The following is a 25,792-nucleotide window of genomic DNA, read 5'->3' on the forward strand; positions in this document are numbered from 1 at the left end:
GAGACTGTTAAAACGAGTTGTGAACAGGAACTGTATCTTTGTGCCTCTAACTCTACGCCTCCTGAATCCATTTTATCTGCTTTCACCGTACTAACTCAAAGAATTGATAATATGCTTTCTGTCCCATCAAAAGTTCCAATTGACCAACAGCCAAGATGGTTCGATCACGCCTGCTCAGCAGCAAGCCGAAATTTAAAAAAAGCCCTTAAGAACAAGCCAAGGGACTCTGCACAAATTAAATTACTGCGAGCAGAATATAAATTAGCCCTGGCAACACGTAAAAGGTCTATAAAAACGAACATTTGGGAATCCTTACTTGACCCATCAATTCTTGGCAATAGCTCCAAATTCTGGAGCATTATCAACAAACCAATGTTCGACGAACCTAATGCTGCCAGCCTGGGAACTGTCATACCCGAGAATGAATGGATCTCCCATTTTAGCCAAATTTTCAAAAGCGACGATCCCCAGATGACTCAAGTAATCAAACTCCCTGAAGAAGCACCTTTGTCTTTTACAGTTAAAGAGGTTGAAAAGGGGATTCGTTGTCTAACCAGTAACAAGGCCCCGGGCCCGGACGGCATTCCGCCAGATTTATTTAAATCAAATATCTCATTCTGGGCCCCAATTCTCACGGCGGTTGTTAATGCTGGAGCTAAAATTGGGGCTCCAAAATCCTGGGGGACCTAGACTATTTTACCAGTTTACAAGAAAGGTGACAGAAGCAATGCGGCATGCTACAGGCCAATTTCTTTGATAGATTCAGTAGCCAAAGTAGTGGGAGCAATCATTTTAAACAGGCTGACCAATTGGGCAAAAAATAACAACATATTGTCACCCGTTCAATACGGTTTTAGACCAGGGCATTCAACAATAACCCAATGCCTGAATCTATACCTAATTAGTGGCAAATATACCCTGGCTAGAAACGGAACCCTAAATATGGCCTTTATGGACCTTTCATCGGCCTTTGATTGTGTTGATAGAAGAAAACTTTGGGAGGTACTGCTAGACATGGGAGTTGAAAAAAACTTAATTAATTTCCTAGCGGACCTTCACAGTGACACTCGAGCGAATATTCGTTATACTAAAGACTTGAAAGTAACCAGAGACTTCAAAATAAATCGGGGGGTTAGGCAGGGCTGCATTTTAGCACCATTTCTTTTTAATTTATATGTAAACGGTCTTGAGGAGCATCTTTTAAAAACAAATACCGATTATCCATATATAGGGAACAAGGGCGTACCCGTTCTGCTTTACGCAGACGACGCCGTTCTCATCTCTAGAACTGCTCTTGGCCTTCAAATATTACTTGATTCTTTCTTTCAATTTATGAAGCTACGGGGCCTGTCCATCAACAACACCAAGTCATTTGTTATGAAGGTAGGTCCTGGCACAAAGAAATCCTACCCTTTCCATATCAACGGGGAAAAAAATACCCATAACAAAAACTTTTTCGTATCTTGGTGTACTGTTTGACCAAAAACTTACCTGGGGCCCAGCAGTAAAGAAAAAGAAAGGAGAAATAATAAGGACCAATGCAGCAATAACTGATTTTACGCGCAAAATGGGAAACACACCAGTGGTTGCCACAATGAAATTATACCAAGCAAAAAGCATCGCCGTCGCCAGCTACGGGAGTGAGCTCTGGGGTTATGTCCCAGTGGGCGACCTCGCAACCACAGAAAATAACTTCTTAAAACAAGTCTTGTGTCTACCAAAAAGTACAGCTAATTTTTCCACTCATGAGGAACTGGGCATGCCACACCTAGCTGACAAGATCGCCGTAAACCCCATGTTGTGTTGGCTTAATTGTTGGCTGAATGATGAAATCCCATTCACTCAAAATATCCTCCTCGAAGCACTCAACTGGGAAGGGAAACTCAAGATCCCATGGCTAAAGTATGTCAGAAACTGTCTTCAAGATCTGGGTAGGCCGGATCTCTTTCTAATACCACAGCGAGTATCCAAGAGTGATATAACATCTATGAAGGATGCTTTTTTGTTGTCTCGACAGCTTGCCAGGGAAGAGTCAGAATTGAAGAAGAACAGTGTATTGAGACATATTCTAACTAAATCATGTTTACAAATTGAACCATACCTATCCTGGCCCATTTCCAGATATGAGCGCTTCTTGTTGACCAGATTTCGATTTGACTTATTCCATTTATTGCTAGCCGTGCCCAGTGGAGCCCATAGGGGACAAGTGTTGCCAACTTGCGGCTGCGACAATAAGTCTCCGCAAGACCTGGCACACTTTTTATTTGTATGCCCCTATTACATGATACCAAGGAAAATGTTTTTAAAACCTCTCCCTTAAAAAAATGAACTTTGTACAAATAAGACCAGCACTATTTTATCTTCAAATGTTGCACTGTGAAAGCACTTTATTCATTTGTAATTTTTTAAAGACAGCCCTGAAATTTAGGAAAAGTATGGACGGCTAACCCACATTCCTTCCTACTTCTGTAAATATGTCTCTGATTAACGGTATACCTACATTTGTTCGAGTTTGCACATTCTATCTAGTGATCTCTACCCCTGTTGAAACGTCTTTTTAACTTTGGTGTTTTATATATGTATGTGAATTTTTATGATACTTTTATGACTGTTTTGCATGCAGTCGAATAAAGAAATTTTGAATTGAAAATTGGGTCTAGTGTTGTGCCGACATGGAGAGAGGCGCCATTGCCTGAACATTGCCATAACTAATATTGCTTGATTATTCAGCTTTGTCACATGCTTTGTAAAGGTCATCCATATACTGCTACGGATACTGCAGGTATACTCTGAGTGTGAGAGGGCTGGATATTTTTGAATGGGTATCCCATGTGTTGTTTTGGGCCGGCTCCATGGCGGACACCACTCTATCACAGATGGTTATTGGGGGAGGGAGAATGTTGTTTAGAATATTTTGGATCTGAAAAAAACACAATAGATTCTTTACCTTAAAATGACCCTCAGGCGTCACACTGGATCTGGAAAGTTTTCGTCAGCAGTACCCCTGCCCGTCGGTAGGCGGCGTTGTGCGGCTCTGCGTGCGTCGTTGGCGTCGGGATGACGTCACCGGAGCTACTTAGACACGCGCATACGTCAGTTCTTTCTTTTTCCGCGCCAGCAAGCGCAGATCCGTTAAGAGCAAGTAGCCCCAGTCACTTTTTGACTGAGGTTTTTTAAGCCTTTTACCTCATCTTTTCAAGTCGATCGACTCGTGATGTCGTAGGGATGCCCAAGTTCAAGAACTGTGGGGACTGTCACCTCATGATGTCAGTGACGGACCCACACTGCATGTGTCTCTACTGCCTGAGGCGCAACCACGACAACAAGTCGTGTCCCCACTGCCGGGCCATGGTGCCGAAGACTTTGGGGAGCGGTCCCGAAAGTTGCTTGAGGTCCGGTAGTCGGCTCCGCGCCGCTCGAGGTCCCGTTCCCGTGGGAGGTCGAGGGACCAGTCGCGGAGTCATCACCATCATTCTTCTGGATCCAAGTCTTCGCACTCGAGGTCAGGTAAGTCGAAGCATTCCAAAAAGAAGTCAAAGAAGCATTGTCGCTCTTTGACTTCCCCTCCCGGATGAGGGTGCGGGCGGTGCCACCCCTGCGGCTCCGACGGAGCCTGCGACGTGGCCCCCAGTCTACCCCCCCATCCCAGGTACAGGGGCGACGCCTGCTCAGGTCGGGCCCAACTGGGCCCGACTGGTGGTCCAGCATTGCCATCTCCAGCAGCTCCAGCCCCGGTGTCGCCGGAGGTTCCGGCCCCGACGCGGCAGGCCCCCCAAGGATCCGGGATGGGATCCTGATCGACGCTGATTGACCTAGTGACACCGGCGCCGATCTCCCCGGCACCACTTCCGACGCCGCCCGCTCCTCGGCACAACGCCGTCCCCAGGTACAGCCCCGACCCGGACACGGTGCCGGATCGACATTGCCTGACGCCGATGGGATTCAGGGGAGGCCAGTGGTCTTGACACCTTGTCTGACCTTGGCATGCTGTCTCCTCCTACCGTGGCTACGGAGGAGGGAGCCAGTTATGCAGTGGTGTTGCGTAGGGCGGCCGAGACTCTCCGCCTCGAACTCCTTATGGTGGCCGTCAGGACTAACCTCCTGACAGAAGTGCTCCAACCGGCGGCTACCTCTTCGGACCTTTGCTGCCCTTTAATGAAGCACTATCCGATGTTCTTTTGGGCACCTGGTCCAGGCCCAACACAAGGGCTCCTGTGGATAGGAAAGTGGCCTGACGCCTTCGCCCGGTTCAGGGCGACCCCCTCTTCCTTACCCAACACCCCACCCCGGAGAGCTTGGTTGTCCAAGCCTCTACATCCCAGAGCGCGTTCCCTACCGCACTGCCGGATAGGGAATCCAAGAAGCTGGATCAGTTTGGTAAGAAGCTGTTTTCATCTGCCAGCTTAGGGCTACTGTCGGTGAACACCGCATGCCTTTAGGGCCGTCATACCCACACTCTGTGGGACACGGTTGCGCAGGTGCTGACTAACTGTCCGGAGGAGGGCCAGGTAGTTCTTTCCCAGGTGATTGCGGCCTGGAGAAACGATGCAAAGTTCACCATATGTTGTGAACTAGAAACAGCCTACTCATTGGGCAGGTCAATTTCCACGGTGGTGGCGCTTCAGCGCCACACCTGGTTGAGAACAACTGGCTTCTCAGGGGATGTCCAGAACATGGACATACCCTTTGATGGCATTCGCCTTTTTGGCCATAAGGCAGATAGTGCGTTGGAGCGCTTCAAGCACTCCTGGGCTACGGCCAAGTCCTTGGGCCTGTCGGATGCTCGGCCTCCTCCGCCTTCTGCTTTTCGTTCCTTTCGTGGCCATGGAAGGGGCGCCCCACAGCATTCGCAGAGCCACAGACCCCAGCAGCAACAACCTCAGCGTGGTCGCGGACGTGGGAACTGTCGAGGGGCTTCAGGGGACCAGTGGGTGGGTCAGTCCACTTCCACCCCCCCCAGTATCCACTTCGAAGCCTTCCTAGTCCGACCTTTCAGGCCCATCAGACGTCAGTGGTTGGACGAATACACCATAATCACCACCACTGGCGCAACATCACTTCTGACAAATGGGTGCTGCAAATTGTCCGAAGGGGCTACTCCCTCTTCTCCGAGACAACCCCTCCAGCCTTGCCACCTGAGTACCACCGCATGTCCGGGGATCACTTGGCGCTTCTCCAGCAGGTAGTTGCGTCCCTCTTGGCCAAGGGGGCCATCGAGCGTGTTCCGACGCTAGAAGTAGGTCGTGCTTGTTATTCCCACTACTTTCTGCTTCCAAAGAAGGACGAGGGCCTGCGATCTATCTTAGACCTTCGGAACGTCAATTGTTTCCTCCGAAAGGAGAAGTTCAAGATGCTCACACTGCTCAGGTCGTGTCTGCCCTAGACCCGCAAAACTGCATGGTGGTTTTGGACTTGCAGGACTCCGATTTTCATATTCCTGTCCTGCCTGCCCACAGGCTCTACCTGAGATTCACGGTAGACCACGAGCACTTTCAGTTCACCGTGCTCCCCTTTGGCCTTACCAGCGCCCCTCGGGTGTTCACGAAAGTGATGGCGGTGGTCGCAGCTCATCTGCGCAGATCAGGGGTTTCAGTCTTTCCCTATCTCGGTGACTGGCTGGTGAAGGCAGGCTTGCCACAGGCAGTTGTCTCCCACCTCCAGACTACGGCCGACCTCCTGCATTTGCTGGGGTTATCCATCAACGTGCTGAAGTCGCACCCGATTCCCTCACAGAAGCTTCTTTTCATTGGAGCGGTTCTGGACTCGGCGCAGTTTTAGGTTTATCCTCCAGAGCAGCGAGTCCGGGACATTCAGGCTATGATTCCAATCTTTCAACCTCTGTCCCGGGTTTCATTCAGGATGACCCTTCGACTACTGGGTCTGATGGCCTCCTGCATCCTGCTGGTGGAGCATACCAGAAGGCATATGCGGTCTCTGCAGTGGGACCTGAAGTTCCAGTGGGCACAGCATCATGGCAATCTGTCCGATCAGGTCCAGATCTCGGAGGGCACTACACAGCAATTTCAGTGGTGGCTCACGAATCGCGATTGGGTCAGTGGCCGATCCCTTTCCCTTCCCCAACCGGAACATACAGTTGTGGTGGACGTGTCCCTGCTGTGATGGGGCGGCCACATGGGGGAGGCGGAGATCAGAGGCCTCTGGTCTCCAGAGGAGTCCAAGCTCCACATCTACTTTCTGGAGCTTGGGGCGATCCGACTTGCACTGAAGGCATTCCTTCCTTCTGTAATGGGGAGAGTAGTGCAGGTGTTCACAGACACCACCACCACCATGTGGATTTGCAACAAACAGGGCAGGTTGGGGTTGTGGACTCTTTGTCAAGAGGCTCTGCGCCTCTGGGCTTGGCTGAAACATCAGGGCGTGTCCCTGGTGGTTCAGCACCTGGCAGGTTCTCTGAACGCCAGGGCAGACGAACTCAGCCGCTAGTGGATGATGGATCACGAATGGCGTCTGAACTCGGACGTGGCGCAAGGTCTATTTCAGCAATGGGGAGAGCCTTGGTTAGATCTATTCGCCACCGAAGAGAACGTGCAATGTCATCAGTTCTGCGCGTTGTAATTTCCAAGGCGGCACTCGCTCGGCGACGCTTTTCGTCACGAATGGAGTTGCGGTCTGTTGTATGCCTTTCCACCTATACCACTCATGCCCAGAGTGCTGAAGAAGATCAGGCGCGACCGGGCCCAAGTCATCCTTGTGGCTCCGGACTGGGCTTGAAGAGTATGGTATCCCGAGCTACTCAGTCTGAGCATCTATCCCCCGATCCGTCTGCCTCTTTGGGAGGATCTGCTGTCGCTGCAGCAGGGGGCGGGCTTCCACCCAAACCTGTCCAGTCTCCACCTTCTTGCGTAGAGATTGAGCGGCGGCAGTTGACTTCTTTTGACCTGCCTCCCGAAGTCTTTAATGTTATCTTGGCAGCCAGGCGTCCCTCCACTAAGACTGTATATGCCTGCAGGTGGAATAAGTTTGTGGCATGGTGCACAGCAAATGCTTTGGATTCCCTTTCTGCCCCTCTTTCAGAGGTTCTTCTTTTTCTACTCTCTCTTTGGCCTAGCATGGCTCTGCTCTGGGCACTATCAAGGGCTATCTCTTTGCCATTTTAACCTTTTTAAGGCTTCCAGATCATCCTTCCCTTTTCAAGTCCCCTGTTGTAAATAGATTCTTGAAAGGCATCCGCACATGTTTCCTCCTGTTTCTTTCATGATGCCGCAGTGGAACCTAAATCTGGGTCTTACTTTTCTGATGTGTGCTCAATTTGAGCCACTTGACAATTGCCCTCTTCGTCTCCTCACTCTAAAGACTGCTTTCCTGGTTACCATCACCTCTGCCAGAATGGTGAGTGAGCTCCAGGCTCTTTCTTCTAAGCCTCCTTTTCTCTCTGTCCATCCGGACAAAGTTGTTCTAAGGACTCGTTCTTCTTTTCTGCCAAAGGTTGTCACTGCCTTTCACATAGGGCAGACCATCACTTTGCCCACCTTCTTTCTGCCTCTGCATCCCTCAAAAAAGGAAGAGAGGCTCCACCGTCTGGACCCAAAGTGTGCGCTCTCCTTCTATCTGGATCGCATACAACAGTTCCGGGGGGATGACCAGCTCTTTGTTGGCTACGTGGGTGCCAAGAAAGGTTGGGCTGTGCACAAGCGGACCATCTCTCAGTGGGTCGTTCTGTGCATGAAGGCTTGTTACTCCTTAGCTAAAAGGGAGCCTCCGGAGGGGTTGCGCGCCCACTCTACTAGGGTGACGGCAGTCACTACTGCTCTGGGACGATGAGTTCCCTTGCATGACATCTGTCAGGCAGCTACGTGGGCCTCGCTGCACACCTTTACCAAGTACCACTGCCTAGACAGCCAAGTCCGGAGAGATGGCTTCTTTGGCAATACTGTTGTCCAGGACTTTCTGGTGTGATCTTGGTTCGCAGACCCATCCCCGGGGTTGGTATTGCTGGGGTATCTATTCTAAGGTAAGGAATCTATCACTACGTGTTTCTTTCAGACGCACAAGTTACTTACCTTCTGTAACGATATATGTGTAAGAAACATTAGTAGTGATAGATTCCTTACCGCCCCACCTATCCTCCCCGTTCTGCGAACCGATTTCTATGGTTAAGGTCATCCCTTTCAGGGCCCTAGTTTCATGGCACCAGTGGTCAGTTTCTCAGATCCTCGTGAGAAGCTGTGACCGCCCTGCTGCCTCCAGAAGTGGTCGCTCCCCCACCTCCTCTCCTCGCCTGGCATTGTACCACACGGCTGATTTCAGGCTTGCATATTAATTTATTTATTTACATAACCGCGCCGCACTCTGCAACGCTGCTGTGCCTTGTACTTGCTTGCTGCCTACAACAATTTAGATTTGAACTGTGGCTGTGGTGTGCTTCGCAATTTATACTGTTTCAGCGCTCTCTGGCTTTACTTATTATAGCGCTTCCTCTGCTGTCCTGAAATTATCTTGCCCCATAGCGCTCCATCACCATTCTAGCTCTTGCTGTAGGAGACCCTCGCAGCATTTGTTTACCTGTCGGCCATTTGCTTGTTTTCGGCCCGTCCTGAACCCTCCCTGCACCTCGCTCCCGCCTCCCAGCTGCCCCTCCCACGCTCCGCCCCTTCCACTATCCATATTAGACTGACGTCCCAACGCGCAGCGTCCACGCGCAGCGGCCGCGCCGAAGGTGCGCCAAAGGTAAGCCCTTCTACGCCCGTCCGCGCCTGGACCGCGCCCAGCGCCAGACCCCCTGCCCCCCGCCGTACCCAGCCCACTAGACTCACATACGATGCCGCAACTCTCCTCGCCCTCAACCCCGGGCGCACACCACAATGCTGCGAAGCCACCCCAGGACGTACCCACGGCCCATTCGCCTGCCTCTCCTGCAAGTTCAACTGCTTCAGAACCCTCACCAAATCCACTTCCTCCATACGCAGCTCCGACTCTAACCGCCTGAAGTGCATCCTGCTTAACACCCGCTCGGTCCACAAACACGCTACCGAACTCTGGGACCTACTCGACACTGCGTCACCGGACATCGCCTTCCTTACAGAAACATGGATGAAAACATCATCAGCACCCGACATCGCCATAGCCATACCGGACGACTACGAGATTATCCGCAAAGACCGCTCCAACCAAACAGGAGGAGGCATCGCCATCATCCATAGGAACACCATCAAAATCACGACCAGCTCCGACGTCAATCTCGCAACCGCCGAACATCTCCACTTTCAGATCCACACCGACCCCAGGACCACACTTAGAGGCACCCTCATCTACAGGCCTCCAGGAACCCGCACTCAATTCAGTGATGACATCACCGACTTCGTCAGCCCACAAGCCCTCACCTCAGAGAACTACATTCTGCTGGGAGACCTCAACTTCCACCTTGAAAACAAACACGACAGCAACACCTCCACCCTGCTGGAAAACCTGGCCAATCTCGGACTCAAACAACTTGTTGACACCCCCACTCATGTAGCCGGACACACGCTCGACCCTATCTTCACCTCCAGCAAGCACATTTCCTTCGATCGCACCACAGTTCTCCATTGGACGGACCACAGCTGTGTTCACTTCAGCTACAAAACCACCCTGAACCACAACAGACCACAACCCATTCCTCGGAGAAACTGGAACAAAATCACCCCCGACCAACTCCAATCATCACTCAACCAAAATCCTCCCACCCTCTCATTGGACCCTAACCAAGCGGCCACCGATCTCAAGCAATGGATCACCCACAGTGCTGACGAATTAGCACCCCTGAAAAAGCTCCAGATCAAATCAGCCAGCAAAAAGGCTTCCTGGTTCAATGATGATCTCAAAAAATCCAAGAAACTATGCCGCACCCTGGAGAAAACATGGAGAAAAAACCCAACCACCGACAACATGGCCACCCTCAAGGCAGCCACCCGCAACCACCACCAACTGATTCGATCCGCCAAGAAATCAGCATTCAAGGATCGTCTCGACACCAACACCCACAACAGCAAGGAACTTTTCAACATCGTCAATGAATTCACCAACCCCACCGCAGCATCTAACGACATCACCCCCTCCCAAGACCTCTGCGACGCGTTATCCTCCTTTTTCTACAACAAAATCGCTGACATCCACAACAGCTTCGAGAACACTCCCAACGATCAACCCTCCCCACACCCCTCAGATACCACTCCGCCAACTAACTACCTTAGCGCCTGGAACACAATAACCACTGAAGACACCATCCGCCTAATGAACTCAATCCACTCTGGCTCGCCAACCGACCCCTGCCCCCACCACATCTTCAACAAAGCTGACTCCATCATCGCACCCCATCTTCGTGATGTCATCAACTGCTCGTTCAACACTGCCACCTTTCCAGAAAGCTGGAAACACGCCGAACTCAGCGCCCTCTTGAAGAAACCCACAGCAGACCCCTCTGAACTTAAAAACTACCGACCCATATCCCTCCTCCCATTCCCTGCCAAAGTCATTGAGAAAACCGTCAACAGCCAGCTCGCCGCCTTCCTTGAATCCAACAACTCCCTCGATCCATCTCAATCCGGATTTCGAGCCAAACACAGCACCGAAACGGCCCTCATTGCAGCGACAGATGACATCCGAACACTACTGGATAACGGAGAAACTGCGGCCCTCATTCTACTCGACCTTTCCGCCGCTTTCGACACGGTCTGCCACAGTACCCTTATACAACGTCTCAACAACATCGGCATACAAGGAAAAGCCTTGGACTGGATCATCTCGTTCCTAGCCGGGAGAACTCAAAGAGTCCGACTTCCTCCATTCAACTCAGAAGCCACAGAAGTCATATGCGGAGTACCACAAGGATCATCACTCAGTCCCACCCTCTTTAACGTTTACATGAGCCCACTCGCATCCATCGCACGCCAACACAACCTCAACATCATCTCTTACGCCGACGACACCCAATTAATCCTTAACCTCACCAAAGACCCGAACACTGCCAAAACCAATCTTCACGAAGGCATGAAAGAAGTAGCCGAATGGATGAAACAGAGCCGCCTAAAACTCAATTCAGACAAAACTGAAGTGCTCATCCTAGGATCCTCACCCTCTGCCTGGGGCGACTCCTGGTGGCCTTCCGCTCTGGGCACAGCACCCACTCCCACAGACCACGCACGTAACCTTGGCTTCATCCTAGACTCCTCTCTCTCGATGTCCAGACAAATTAACGCAGTCTCATCCTCCTGCTTCAACGTACTTCGCATCCTCAAAAAGATCTTCCGCTGGATCCCCCTCGAAACAAGAAAGACTGTGACCCACGCACTGGTCACGAGTCGGCTGGATTATGGTAACACAGTATACGCCGGAATAACAGCAAAACTACAGAAAAAACTCCAACGCATCCAAAACTCATCAGCGAGACTCATATTGGACATCCCCCGCCGAGATCACATCACCGGACACCTAAAGGACCTCCACTGGCTTCCCGTCAACAAAAGAATTACGTTCCGTCTTCTCACCCACGCACACAAGGCCCTCTACAACCTAGGACCCGAATGCCTCAACACTCGACTATCCTTCTACAAACCCACCCGCCAACTAAGATCGTCTAATCAAGCCCTCGCCACAGTCCCGCGCATCCGAAAATCCACCATGGGTGGCAGATCCTTCTCCTTCCTGGCTGCCAAGACCTGGAACTCACTCCCCTCTCACCTCCGCCTTACTCAAAACCACATCTCATTCAGAAAAGAACTTAAAACCTGGCTATTCGACAAATAATGAACCCCCTCCCCAAGCGCCTTGAGACCCTCTGGGTGAGTAGTGCGCTATATAAATGCTCTAACTTGAACTTGAACTTACATGGCTCTGCGTTCCTGGCGCGGAAAGTTGTGTAAGGAACTGATGTCAGCGCGTCTAAGTAGCTCCGGTGACGTCATCCCAACGCCAACAACGCACGCAGAGCCGCACGACAACACCTACCGACGCGCAGGGGTACTGCTGACGAAAAATGTTCCGGATCCAGTCTGACGCCTGGGGGTAATTCTAAGGTGAGGAATCTATCACTACTGTTTCTTACAGATATATCGTTCCCGAAGGTAAGTAACTTGTGCTTTGCAGGATAGCTAACTTGAAATTTGAGACTCTGCGTGGGTGGGACATGGAAAACGGAAAACGTTTACAATGGTGGATGCATGGCTGGGCAGTACAGAACAAAATAGAAACATATACCACGTATGTGAACACGTGCCATCTGCCATGAATCAAACATGCAAAGACACAATCAGATTTATGATGTGGAACGTGCGGGGTCTAAATGACACTCATAACGCGCCACGGCCTGGCCTATGCTAGTAGGCATGGTGTTTACATATTACTGTTACAGGAAACCTACATTGGTCCCGGAAATAAAATTGGGTGGCAAGCATTTGGGGTGCACATCAATACTTCGAAGACTGTTCTGCTTACTCAAGAGGGGTGGCGATAATAATCCGCAAGAGGGGCCCCTATCACCACATTACTGCCATAGCGGACCCAGGCGGTAAATACTTCATTGCCCAAGTAGTGCTTTATCACACTTGCATGTGAATGTGTACTTCCCAGACCATGATGACTTACAGTTCTTCCGTACAGTGGGGATGCAGCGCAGCAAACTGAACCCCCTAGCACTAATATGGGGCAGAGACTATAATGTCACACTGGACATTATTCTCAACAGAACAAATGTGAGAGACAAGCAATAAACGGGGATGAGGAAGGCCCTACTCTGACCTATGCAACAACACAGACTTCTAGATGTCTGAAGGTCTGTACATCTTGGCAAATTAATATACACATTCCACTCAGCTGTACACAGGACGTCATCCAGGGTGGACTATTGCGTTGGTTCGCAAGATGTGGCAGGATGCACGGTGCAGATAGAACACTTGCCATGCACTTATGCAGGCCACTACCCATGGTGTTGACACCATGCTTCCCTGATTTCCCACAGATGGTTATGGGCTGGAGATTCCAGCTATCCATGCTTCTGAATAGCGCTCTTCAGAGAGGAGATCAGACTAAGCATAGCCTACTACTTTCAACTAAATAAAGACTCTGTGGAGAAATCAGGGGGTAGTGCATTGCCAAAGGCACTGTAAATCCATTAGGGTTAGATTTGCTATGCTGGACCGAGAGCTCAGATACCTAAAACAGAGGCAAACGAAAGAGCTCCCCCCCCCCCCTCACTACAAACGAACATACAACACCCTCTCATTATAGTACAAAGAAGAGGCAGAGAGGGAAGTTCACTAGCTAGGGAAATATGCGACTGCAAGAATGTATGGGGAGGCAGGGCATCTTGGGTGCCCACGAGCCGGCCTCCTAAAGCTAAAGTGGGCAGTTGACCACATTGCTTCCATTGCCACAAGAGAGGGGCGCACAGCCCATGGCATGTCTGATATCTTGGCAGCGTTGGCCATCTATTATGCAAGATTATATTGAGCCTCATGTAGTAGGCAGATTGGCGACTTGGGCCAGTACCTAAATCCACTGACAGTGTGAGAGGAGACAGCTTAAAGCGAGATAACTCTGTTCCTCCCTTATGGAGGAAGATATAAAAAAAAAAGACAAACAATGATCTAAAATCGGGCTAGGCTCCTGGCAGGTATTGTCTGACTTGCGAGTTTTATAAGGAGTACGCAGATCTGCTTGCTCCACACATGTTAGAAATCTATGGAAAGGCTGTGCTAAAATGGAAAGGCTGTGCTAAAATGGTGAGTTGTTGCCAATGGTACTGGAGACAATAGTGGTAACGCTGCTAAAACCAGTGAAGCATGAGTGAGTATCATACAGACCAAAGTTGTTTATAAACTTGGATAACAAGATCCTGGCTAAAGTACTCGTGGCTCGCCTGTTGCCACTGATGCATGGGTTGGTTCTGCTGGACCAGCCTGACTTTATACTGGGACGCTCAACAGCATACAACTTGAGAACCCTGTTCACGGTGCTGCATCATCATGATCTGTAGCTGGAGGTGATAGCAGTGTTTATCGATGCGGCCAAGGCGTTTGGTTCAGTAGAATGGCCATTTATGTAGGCAACACTTACCAGAATAGGTCTGGGTAATGCAATGATGCATTGGATTTCTCTATCGTAAATGAGACCGACGGCACGTATACGTATTATTAGGCAAGTGCCACATCCCATAGACATTCAGCATGGCACACGACAGGGATGTCCCTTGTCACCCCTGATTTTTGCACTGGCAAATGAACCGCTGGCATTTCTACTACGTGAAACACGCGGCCATATGGGTAAAAGGTTTGGCGTGCAGCGCCTAATGTTCTCCCTGTACACAGATAACGCACTTATGATAATCAAAGACCTGGAGGTCAATTTACAACCAATAATAGCATAAATCATGCAATTTGGGGAGTGATCCGGTTTGACAGTCAAATGGGCAAAATCTATTATGATGCCATTAACAGGTAACACCACACAACCAATTTTATAGACCAGCCGTTACATTGGCAAGAAATATCTATTCATTATCTCAGGATCCCCTTTAACAGGGCCCTGGCACTACGATTGATAAAATTGCAACCAAAGTTGAAAACAGGAACAAATTGCAGCTGTCCAAGACAGGTAGAATAGCAGTAATGAAAATGGTGGTATTACCACAACTATGCTACCGGTTTCAGAACGTTCCTATACTTTTCAATAAGTCCTTTTTTCAGCAGCTTAGGTCGTTGATGGTCAAAGTGGAATAAGGAGGACAACGGCCTCATTTAGGGTGGAATGTACTACAGAGGACTTTTAACCAAGGTGTGTTTGTGGCGCCAGATTTCAAAGTATACTACTTGTTTGAACAGGTCCAGTTCACCTCTCATTAGTTTAATGATTAACGTAAAGTTCAACATAGAGGCTTGGAGAGAGCCCTAGTAAGCCCCGATAATCTCAGTACGGTGATATTGAAAGACCCAAAAAGGATCCAGAAATAAAATTCACACCATAATTACACTGTGTGGGCTTGGCACAGGCTGGCGACAATGTGTGCAATTGACAATATATATTCCCCGCATCTGCCTTTGGTTCGAAGCCCTCAGTTTAAGATTACATTTGAACCAGTGTCCACTAAACAAATGGTGTCAAAGGGAATCTGGAAAATGGGAGACCATGATAAGAACAATACCATCCTCATCCACATACACATAGACTACACTTAAGGCGGAAACTCTCCTCTAGATGTGTTTATTTATCACTGCCTGAAAGAGACAGTTAGACAACTAGTCCCAGACCTCCCACAGGAGCTCCAAATTTGAAGCTGCAGACCTTGCACCCAGGAAATTGATCACACTAATCTACACTGCTGTATTTGGGGACCTGCCGCCTGTCCATGTCAATTATCAGCAGAAACAGGGGTTCCTGTGGAATAATAAAAACGTATGTTGATACTGCGATGCACAATCGCAATGGAAGGGTTAGAGTGATGTCAGAGGATGAAGAATCCATATACTCCTTTGGTTTAGTATGATACAGTCCTATTTTTATATTGTTCCACACACAAAATACTATTTACAATGAAAACATAAACGTGCGTAGTGCCCCCAGTGAAAAACAGAAACCTAAAGTATTAGTGACATGTTGGTGACAATTTTTTACAAGGTTTCCAAAGTGTTCATAAAAGTCGACCATTAACAAATCTGTACCGAATACACAGCCGCTACTCAACGCAACACCCCGTGGGCGGCAGAAGGGCAGATCGGCGAGCACGAGGGGGCCACATGTCCACAGCCCGATCAATCGTGCTCCAACCCCACCGCGGGGGGAGCGCATGCTCGGGTGGCGCCCACTCTTGTTCCGATTGCTAGGCGCTGCTGCGGCCGTCACACGCCTTGCCGAGCACGGTGCGCCGATGGCTCTCGGACGTCGCTGCTCAGCTCCAGTGATGCAGACGGCTGATGTGCTCCAGGAATCGTGTAACACGGCTCTTTTCAGAGTTCAGACTGTTATTGCAGTATTTATAAGGATCTTAGGACGAACTTTCTGGGAGCTCGAGAGGCTCCCGTCCTGTCGGCCTTGTTGCTTGGCCACGCCCCCTCTCCTCCCAAGTAACCTGTTCTTTAATTCACTAGGATGTACTGACTTCCCTACTTGAAGCAGATTCCTTAATGGGGTATTACTAGCCGAGGTGTTTCTTTACCCTAGCCTCTTTGGGAGCATTTAAACGCAGACAAAAGTAATCAGAGATATTTGAAATTAATATCAGAGATTTTAGTTTAGCCTGTTATTTCTCCTCCAGACTTTTATGTCCTCATTACAGGTGGCCTGTTAATTCAGATGTGACCAGTAACTGCAATTATCGGCCCTATCGTAATTATGAGATATACGGAAACACCTCAGCTGCCTTAACTTGCTAAGAGCAGTCGAAATCTCTGGGTGAAAGTCCAGTCTAAAGTGAGGATTATTCCGGGGAATCAGACCCGAAATTACGGCTTTCTGTTAGTAATCCCTCCTTTCTTAGTGAACTCCTGGGGTCCAACTCTTAACAGGCTTAGTTTTCCGCATCACAGGGGCTACTGCTGCCCATGGTATCCAATTTACTGGGCCGCTCACAATCAGAGACATTGTGTTCAAACTGCACTCACCTAAACCTCTGTTTCAGTCCGTTATTCGACACATCAAAATAAACCTTTTAATTTTCCCAACTTTCTGCTACATAATGAGATCTAGCCCTTTAAACAGCGTTCTTCCTTAATTACATTTTATATGATGTTTAGCTTGGTTTAAACTTTCTAGTTTTACTCCATTCCTACTTTAATCATTTGTTTTCTCTTGATGAATAAAGAAAATGTAACTGACAACTGGAAATCGGCAATTGACTAATAATTATCCCTGTGGCAATTTCCCATGTCTCTTAAACCAACGGATATATTGCTTGTTTAGTTTGACACAGATGATTAGCAAGACACAGTCTTTATTTGAGATTCTAACACTGGAGAGCATGTACAGTTTTCTCCTATCACTTACCTGGTTTGTGGGGACTTCCTTGTTAACTGCCTTAGTGTATTGTCTCTGGCCACAGTTCTATTGGCCAAAGTTGGATTGAGTTCTACTTGAACTTCAAGGGTTTCTGAATTCCTGCTCGGGGCTTTTGCTGTAAATACAGGGTAGCACACACAAGTTGAATAACAAACTACTGAAATGTATTCCTTTTTCTCAGGGAACCTTTGTGGTCTCTAATCGATATTGTTATCTCTTACAGCTGTATTTGCCAATGCATTAACCATGTCCTACTTTTCAACTTGAAATTAAGTTAGATTCCTTTGTTATTGCTAAATATCAAAGTGATATAAGGGATTTAAGTAGAACAGGAGAGGACATCATCTCATCTGCTGGGTAAATTTGTCTGTTCTACCTCCTTGAACAGGGTGATGGAGGGGTGATACAAATATCTAATATTCATTTTTAATTGTATGTTTAATGGCAATGCAGCTTAGACAGCCTTGCCTTTTGCCTTAAAACTGATATGGGGCAACTTGGGTCAGAGACCAGCCCCTCTCATTGCATGCTTATAAAGGAAACGATCAAACAGTGCTTGACCTCTCAAGCTGCAAGAGCTGCTGAGTAATAGGGTTTCTCGCCACTGCCCTGCTTCCTGCTGGCACATAGGAGACACTGTGTGCCACTCTCAGTTTTCATTTTATGCAGCCCTTACACAATTCAGAGAGCAGCTTCTGCAGAGCTCTTTCCTTCCTCTCGCTTTTCATTGCCTCATTTAGACACAGTGACCAAATACACTGAGAGGAAAGCTACATTGCAGGTATGAATGCCAAATTAGTTTAGCAACAACGAATAAACCTAAAGTGCTTAGTGGTTAACCAGTGTATATCTAAAAATATAAAGGTGTGGTATGCGTGTTGTCTCAATACCTGGTTTGTTTCTAAGAAACAACCATGAAAAAGAAGGGTTCACAATGGTGTAAAAATGAAATACAGAATAGTGAATTAAAATAGGCAAGAGAGACCAAAGAGATTATGATGAAGCTATGTCGTTTGATGGAGGTTAATTTGTGCCCCACGACCTTTATGATTAGTATTGATAAGAAGGTACTTAAGATGTTGGGGAAGGAATTATCTCATACACAGGACCCAAACTATCTTGCAAAGGAATCCTCAGTGCACTTTATGACTGATGCATGGAAGAATGAACAATGCTTTCCCTACATTGATAGGCTACCTGATTGCCGTTTACGAAGTGAAGTATTTAGGGTAAGAATTGGGGTGAACCCGTGTTATATAAATAACGTGGTAAAATGTACAATGATTGACAAGACGGGAAGATGCACTTGTACTTTGGGCACCTCATGTGAGTTGCTACATATTTTAATAGATTGTCATAAGTTTCTTGAGTTACGAATTATGTTTCTAAAACCGATATTTAAGACATGAGATTAGAACTAGGGCTCAGGCTGTAACTTTGATTACAGAAATGATCCATTTAGACATTGCCGTTGCTATTGGGAAATGTATACAAAGCGGGAAGGCACTACTTTTTACTTTTTTTTTAGCTAATTATCTAATTTTAAATTGGGTATGGAGGGTTTTATAACTGGAAGTGTTTTAAGATGTGTTTTTAGCATGGTTAATGAAGTGTATTTTTAGATGTGTTTTTTAATCATATATGTACTGTTTGGGGACCTATGGTCCAAATAAACGTGAATTGAAAAGGAAAAGAAAAAAAGAAGGGTTCAGTCTTAAATATACTGCATGCAATAACTGGTAAGGACCCATTTGATGCACTTAGTTTGAAGATTGTATGATCTTTAGTCCTTCTCATCCACAATAGAGACAGATTCATCTCTTAGGTGTGCTGTCTTTTGAATTTTGTCTTTCAGGCATGTTGCAGTGTTAGTTGAAACAATCAAGAAAGGCATGCACGATGCTGATGCAGAGGCAAGAGTGGAAGCTAGAAAGTGAGTTACTTTGAATTGAGTACAACCTGCAAGCGTTCTGTGATATGTTGTATGGTTTGTATATGTATCTCTTCTCTCATGCTCTCAAACAAATGCTGTTGGCAGCAGGATTTTTTCACTTAAGTATTCACGTGAATTAATAGTATTATCATAAGGGAAGTGCTTGTCCCTGAATTCTTGTACTCAGCACATTACCTCAACATTAAGACCATTTCCAGTTTAAAGTAATTCTATTAGAATACCCACTGCAATATGCGTAAATGCTGATGGAACCTGCTTTTTGAGTGCAGAAGTGGTTTAGAACACCTGTGAGGGTTTAATTTAAGAAAATCTCAAATAAAATATACGTTTCGAAATTCAGTTGCTAAGAAATGTCAGTTGACATGCAATAGGTGTGTGTCAGATTTCTTTGAGGGGCCGGCCACATGGCAGACACAGACTATACCATGGGTTTGAGATTGTTTGCCACTGGTTTCCTGTGGTCCATCCTAATATGATACTTAAAAATGGGCCAAGTTCAACCCCCTCATCACTTGACTATCAGGATAATGAAGGTGAAGAGTCATAGGACTATCAACGAGGTAGTGGGGGGGCATGATTTCCAACCTCATCAATCAACCAACAGACACAGTATCTTTAATGTCCAATCCAGTGCTTGTCTTTTGGCGAAAAGATAATTGTAACTTCTATGCCGTATTTACTATTACAAAATTAAATGCAGCATATACAGCGGTACTTATGATTATGATTCTCTTGTGAATACTAAACCTCCATGTGCTCACTCATGCGTGGGTGACCCTAGTTGGATGTGCTCCCCAACACATTTATTGGGGATGCATTATTAAGGCTTAGGTGTAAACTACATTTCCCTTGCAAGTCAACTATGTAATCACTCACACTTTACTCATGTTTTCAGCACCCCTGCCATAATGGTTAAAAAAAAAACACCCTCGACTCTCATCAGCCTCTGTGAGTTAATAATTAGAGGTAGGCAACATGGCATGCCTTACAGCCTATAAACTTCCCTGTACAACCAAACTGCAGCCTCACCCTTACCAACTAACAAAAGGCAGTTTTTAGGGTGAACTAATCAGTAGCTTTCATGGAATTTCTAAATGAAGCCCTGTATCTTCCTGACTTCCATATCTGGATCTCGACCCTCCAACCACAGGAATGCATGCAGTACACTTTGACTGTTTGGGGAAGTTGTCTCCATATCCCATCTTGTGGATCCCAATGGTTTCAGTTCTCAGACTCATACTCAGTGTGACAGCTACCCTGTAACACCACCCTACATGTGTTCTGCACACGCATTTCAGATATGTACAAGATGTCAGTGCAAGGTTCAAGGTTTTCACATAACACCTTACCTTTACACATGAAAGGGCAGTGGGCCACATTCCCACTAATGCAGATAAAGTCAGGTGTGCTGTGTTATGTTATGTTGAAACAACAAGTTCATGTGCTAAACCCAAACCATGGACATTGTGGTCCTCTGTCCACTCTCCGGGTTTACTTGATGTGCCTCTCCAGGCCACAGGACATGTCCTGGACCTCAAACTTTCAGGGACAGGCCTAGATCTCCAGTTACCCACTAGGTGAGCGAGACGCCAGGGCCAAAAAAAGTCTGGAAACCTGATATACATACATAGTGGGCACCTATGGCATGTATGCCTGTATACCATGCAGGGAGCATACCCATATCCATTTTGTGTGACATTATAATGAGTACCACAAAAGATGCTAAGCAGCAGGAAAAGCAGACTCACATTTGATTATTGATTGGTAGAACACTATTACATCATAAGCTTCAGTTTGTGAAAAAATTACCTTTATTGCTCCACAGTAACTATTCTAGTGTGTCTGACTATAAACTGCATGCTATTGCTTGTTATGTCTGCTGGGATGTAGACTAGTTTATTTCTAAAAATAGATCAACGTAACATTTTTTGATTCACCAAGCTTCTCTAAGGTGTCAGAGTAGTATCCTATAAACACAGCTAATATTGACTTGATGCCTATAAGAAAAAAACTGATACTTTCTGCCATTGATTACCTTAAATGTACTACTTGTACTTTACATTGAGGTAAAGGTTTTGTGGGCCATCCCACACTTTTAACACACAAAATCGTTGTCTTAAAAAAACGTAAGCAGCACATTTTATATACTTTTTTTGTCAGTAACAGTGTGTCCTTTATATGTTAAAGAGATGCAGGGGAATAACAGTAGAGGAAAATAGCAATCAATTTGCTTCCATACCTGTGTGTGTCTGGTAAGGGTGGTCCACTTGGCATTTTTGCCTAGGCCGTAACATATGCAAAGAGCTGCCATCCAATTGATAAGCATTCTTTAATGTTGTAAATGTAAGTTGTTGCCTTGGACAGCTTTAGATGATTTGAGTTTTTCTTTTTTACAGGACTTTTTGGGGGCTCAGAAACCATTTCCCTGCAGAATCAGATGCTTTGTACAACTCACTTGAGCCACAATATCAGAAAAATCTACAGTCTAATGCAAAAACGTCCAGCAGTGCAGCATCGCTTCCCCAGTCAGACAGATCGTCATCAAGCTCACAGGAAAGCCTCAAGTGAGTCCTGTATCTTAATACATCATGTTTGTTTACTATAACTGGAAGAAATGATCCTGTGTGTGCCTCAGACTTTCACCTTACTCATTGAAAAACTATTGCTTAGGAGTCGAGCAAATGCCACGTGTCTTTATGAGTTCTAAGGACATGGGTTCTGAGCAGCAGGTGCAACCTTTAACAGAGGACATTTTCGTTCTCTGAAACCTATATCTTAACATTAATCTCAAAATAATACCAACATATAACATAGCATTAACATTGTAAGATATTGGTTTGTAGTCTATTTTAACCATTGCAAAGTACATTTTTCCCTTATTGTCTGTATTTATACCGTAGTTCTTGATGGAGCCAGTGGAGAATTATACAAAAACATTTGGGGCAACCAAATATTATTTAAGATTAAGGAAGAGTTTGGTCACATTATGGAATCTGAGGGGGTGATTGACACAAAATTGTTAAAAAAACTGCAATTTTATAGATAAGTCGCTTTAGATATTATCATCGCATTGTTGGTTTGGTCTGTTTGTATCCAAGGCTTTATTGTGCAAAAAGGTGAATTTGGCAATGGGCTGTTTTTATTAAGTGCAATGAAAAGGATGCATGTGAATCCAATATGAAACCCAGGTCTTTGCATGTTAATTTGCATGTTAATATAAGGGAAAGGAAGCTGAGGTGGAGGTTGAGTGCTAGTGAGGATCATGCTTCAGTGCTAGTCAGGATCATGCTCGAATTGATTATCGCTTTTGTAGAATAGAAGGAATTTCGATTTCGTATCAGTGAAAATGTCACTGTCCGGGTCTCGAGGATCTAAAGAAACATTTGAAATTGTTTATGTGAGCAGAAAAGGAGTCCTTAGGTTTGATAGGATTCAATCTACAGGCTCCAAGAAGATATTGAACAGTGTGGGTATACCAGTATGAGGCTTTAGGGAAAGGTTCACATTAGTGGTAGGTGAGGTAATCTGAGTGACTGAATCTTAGAAAACACTGATCTCCAGGAAGCAGAGCTCGTCAAATAATATCTCCCTGCTTGTTCTTAATGCTCGGAAGAGTTTCCAGGTAGAAAGCCTAATACAGGGGATAGGAGGTCCCCGCTGGGTGACCAAGGGACAGACTACAGTGGAGGACCAGTGTCAGGACATAATGTTGCTGTTCAGACCTGTGTTCGAATAGTCATTGTGGTGAACTGACCTCTGGAGCTGGTTAGGCCCCTTACTCATGTCACCATTCCTCGCGGCCTCACTGACGTCCTCATTGACATTCACCACAAATGGGAGAGGCTGCCTATGTGCTGTGCCTGGGGTGTGACAGGGGATAAAGCTGGTTTAGAGGCCCTCTTCCATCCACATACTGCACTGTTAATTCACCTCATACAGTGTTCGAGGAAGGACAAACTGGCTGCTCTGATGGACGAGATAAAGCAATCGTCCATGGGGGATGCTTAAATCGCAGAGCTGCGGGCCTCCATCATGGAAAAGGAAGAACACTTCTGGCTCCAACATATGTGCTGACAGACATGCCAAGGCAGCCGGCCTAGGCTTTTAGTTTGCTTAGACGGCCGTGTACTTTTTGAAGCACCTGTATAACTGAAAACCTCGCCTCAGTGGGCGTTTCCACAGCGAGTGGAATTCTGGTCCTTTTGGTGCCTTCGTACTCCGCAGTGGGTTGCACGGCGCTTCTCCAAACCATAACATCTTGCATGCAGTACCTCCAGTAAAGATTTTACAGACATTACCTACCAGTTGTGGGCTCATCCTCAGCAGGCACCTTGTGGTTTTGATGTTTAGCAGTTCCGCCTGGACCGCGGAAAGAGCCCCGCTGTTTTTACAGACCTGTAGCGGCGTCAACCGGCTCTGAGGCGTTGGTACTGGTAGCTTTTTCATTGGAGGAGCAATCTGCTGGGGTTTGAAGTACGAGGTTTCACAACCCACTTGGGGCAATAAAGTTATGGTGTGGAGAAGTGGCGTGCAACCCACTGTGGAGTACGAAGCGACCACAACGACCAGAATTCTACTCGCTGTGGAAACACCCACTGAGGCGGGGTTCTCAGTTCCACAGGTGCTTCAAAAAGTGCACGGCCGCCTCAGCAAACTAAAAGCCCGTAGCCCATGATTAAGTGCAGCAATGCACGAAACGTGTCGGAGAGCAGGACAATTTTTGAGTGCGTGCCACCATCTTTCTTGCATGCAGTAGCTCCAGTAAAGATTTTACAGACATTACCTACCAGTAGTGGGCTCTTCCTCAGCAGGCACCTTGTGATTTGATTTTGAGATATATATTTATATATTTATATCTATATCCATATATATATATATATATATATATATATATATATATATATATATATATTTTTATATATATCAAATTTGTGAAAAGAGAAATGCAAGGAGGAGGACATGATGGGATTTCATGCACCATGAGCCAATCTTATAAATCATTCAAGGAGCACAAAAACTGCCCTAAAATTAATATCTCAGCAGATTTGTCACTGCAGACCTATGCAAAGGGTAAGGTGTTCCTTGCCATATGACCTAGATTTTAAATCTGATAAAATATATAGTCTTTTGAGTCATCCGTTATATGCGTCACTATGAGCGTTAAAACCACTGACTAAATGGACCCAGAGAGATTCTTGAATAGCTTGGCATTGTAAAGCTATTCTGCAACCACTCTGATCAAATCCTCCCTTAAATAGTAGCAAACAGCAGCACAGGTGTTCAAGTGACAGATCCTAACAAAAGCAAACCGACAATGAAAGCCTGAACCAAGTGATAGGAGAATTGACTTCTAACAGAATTAAGGACATGTCCAGGCCACTCCTGAAATCCACTGCTGGGTCTTCCAAGGACTAATGGACCATCAGCTTGTAGATCTGGTCACACTCCCTCATGTATCTTTGATTTATTATAATGCCAAACTGCATTATTAATAAATAGGCTCATCAAGCATATCATTGTGCTGTCCTCAGATATTCCATCAGTGACTCGAAATGGGCAAATATCGGCTATGTGATACCAAATGCTTGATGACTTAATTTTCCCACAATTCTGCAGTGACCGGTCATCTTTGCATGCTGATGATCTGATGATGATTTGATATCCATTGTACTTTAGGCCAGTCTAGCACCCACTACAAGTAACAGATGCCATGCACTGATTGTGCTGAGATCCCGCCACCGGTACACTCAGCCCGTACCCTGCCTTGTGAATCCCACTGCAGAAGCTATGTAGACTCAAGACCATCTAGTCTCCCTAGATATTGGCCCATCACACAGAGGCTTTAAATGAGTACACTCCCTTCTCACCCCCCAATAATGAGCTGAAACCTATCCTGCCATCAATAGGTCTAGCCTGACACGTCAACAGATCACTGTAGAATCACTTCAACAACGGAATGAAATGAAATACCAGTATTTGTAAAGCGCACAGCTACCTCCGAAGTGGTGTCTCCGCGCTGGGGGCCTTAGGGAAGATTAAGCAAGCTATTGCTCTGAGTCACATGATGCTGGGCTAACCTGCCGCCGGCACCAGGAATCGAACCGTGAACCCCGTAGTCCGGAGTCAGGCACCCTGGCCGCTGCGCCACACCTATTCTACATGAATGATCCCGTCTCTTCTCTCCCTTGCCCCAATCCCTCATTTTCTTTCCTATACCCTTACCTCATTTTTGGGGCTAACACTGCCCCTTACACCCCTGCAGCACCATTACATATAATTTCTTTTACATGACACATCCTGTGAAAGAACCTGGCATGCTACCTAGTGTTGAGCCACATCAGATTACACTATACTTCTCTCTCTCCCTAGAAATTCACCATCTTGGAGGCAGGGCTTGGTGCTGTAGGTGACATACTTAATTCTCTAGTGCTCCAAGGCACAAATCCTGAAATTCATCATAATCGCCTAAGAATTCTACCTGTGTCCAGAATCAATACGAGGATAGATAGCAGGGTGGCATGCAGAGTTGCTGGAGCCTCAAGGTGGGCCGATTTGAGGCATGGCCCTCAGTACTTCCTTGTCAGAACCATGGCGTCCTACGAAGCCTGTAAAGTGGCCGGATGCGTGCAAGAGGTGTCGGGCACGCAGTCTAGAGGAATGGAGGAACCAGTGGAGACATAATTCTTGGGAGGAGCGCTGGTTTCTGCGAGCGGATCGCCTCCTTTCTACTTTTACTGCAGCCTGGGCCCCTAGCTGTGCCTCTGAAATCTCCCTTTTTGAGGCATGTGTGCTGTAGATACACATGCTTTGCATACTCCTGCCATCTAATGTTGGGTCTGGATGTTTGCAAGTTGT

General features: G+C 46.8%; 1 protein-coding gene across 26 annotated transcripts in view; it reads left to right on the top strand.

Moving 5' to 3' along the window:
• The window catches only part of CLASP2 (cytoplasmic linker associated protein 2), a 2,039,150-nt gene that overhangs the window by 1,068,517 nt on the left and 944,841 nt on the right, over nt 1-25,792 (top strand). For all 26 annotated transcript variants that reach the window (XM_078688301.1, XM_078688302.1, XM_078688307.1 and 23 more), the window contains 2 exons: nt 18,839-18,916; nt 21,334-21,501. In XM_078688301.1, coding sequence (XP_078544427.1) covers nt 18,839-18,916; nt 21,334-21,501 — 246 coding nt within the window. The remainder of the gene's footprint in view (nt 1-18,838; nt 18,917-21,333; nt 21,502-25,792) is intronic.

Source organism: Lissotriton helveticus, chromosome 4_1 (genome assembly GCF_964261635.1).
Source record: "Lissotriton helveticus chromosome 4_1, aLisHel1.1, whole genome shotgun sequence".
NCBI classification, from domain to species: domain Eukaryota; kingdom Metazoa; phylum Chordata; class Amphibia; order Caudata; family Salamandridae; genus Lissotriton; species Lissotriton helveticus.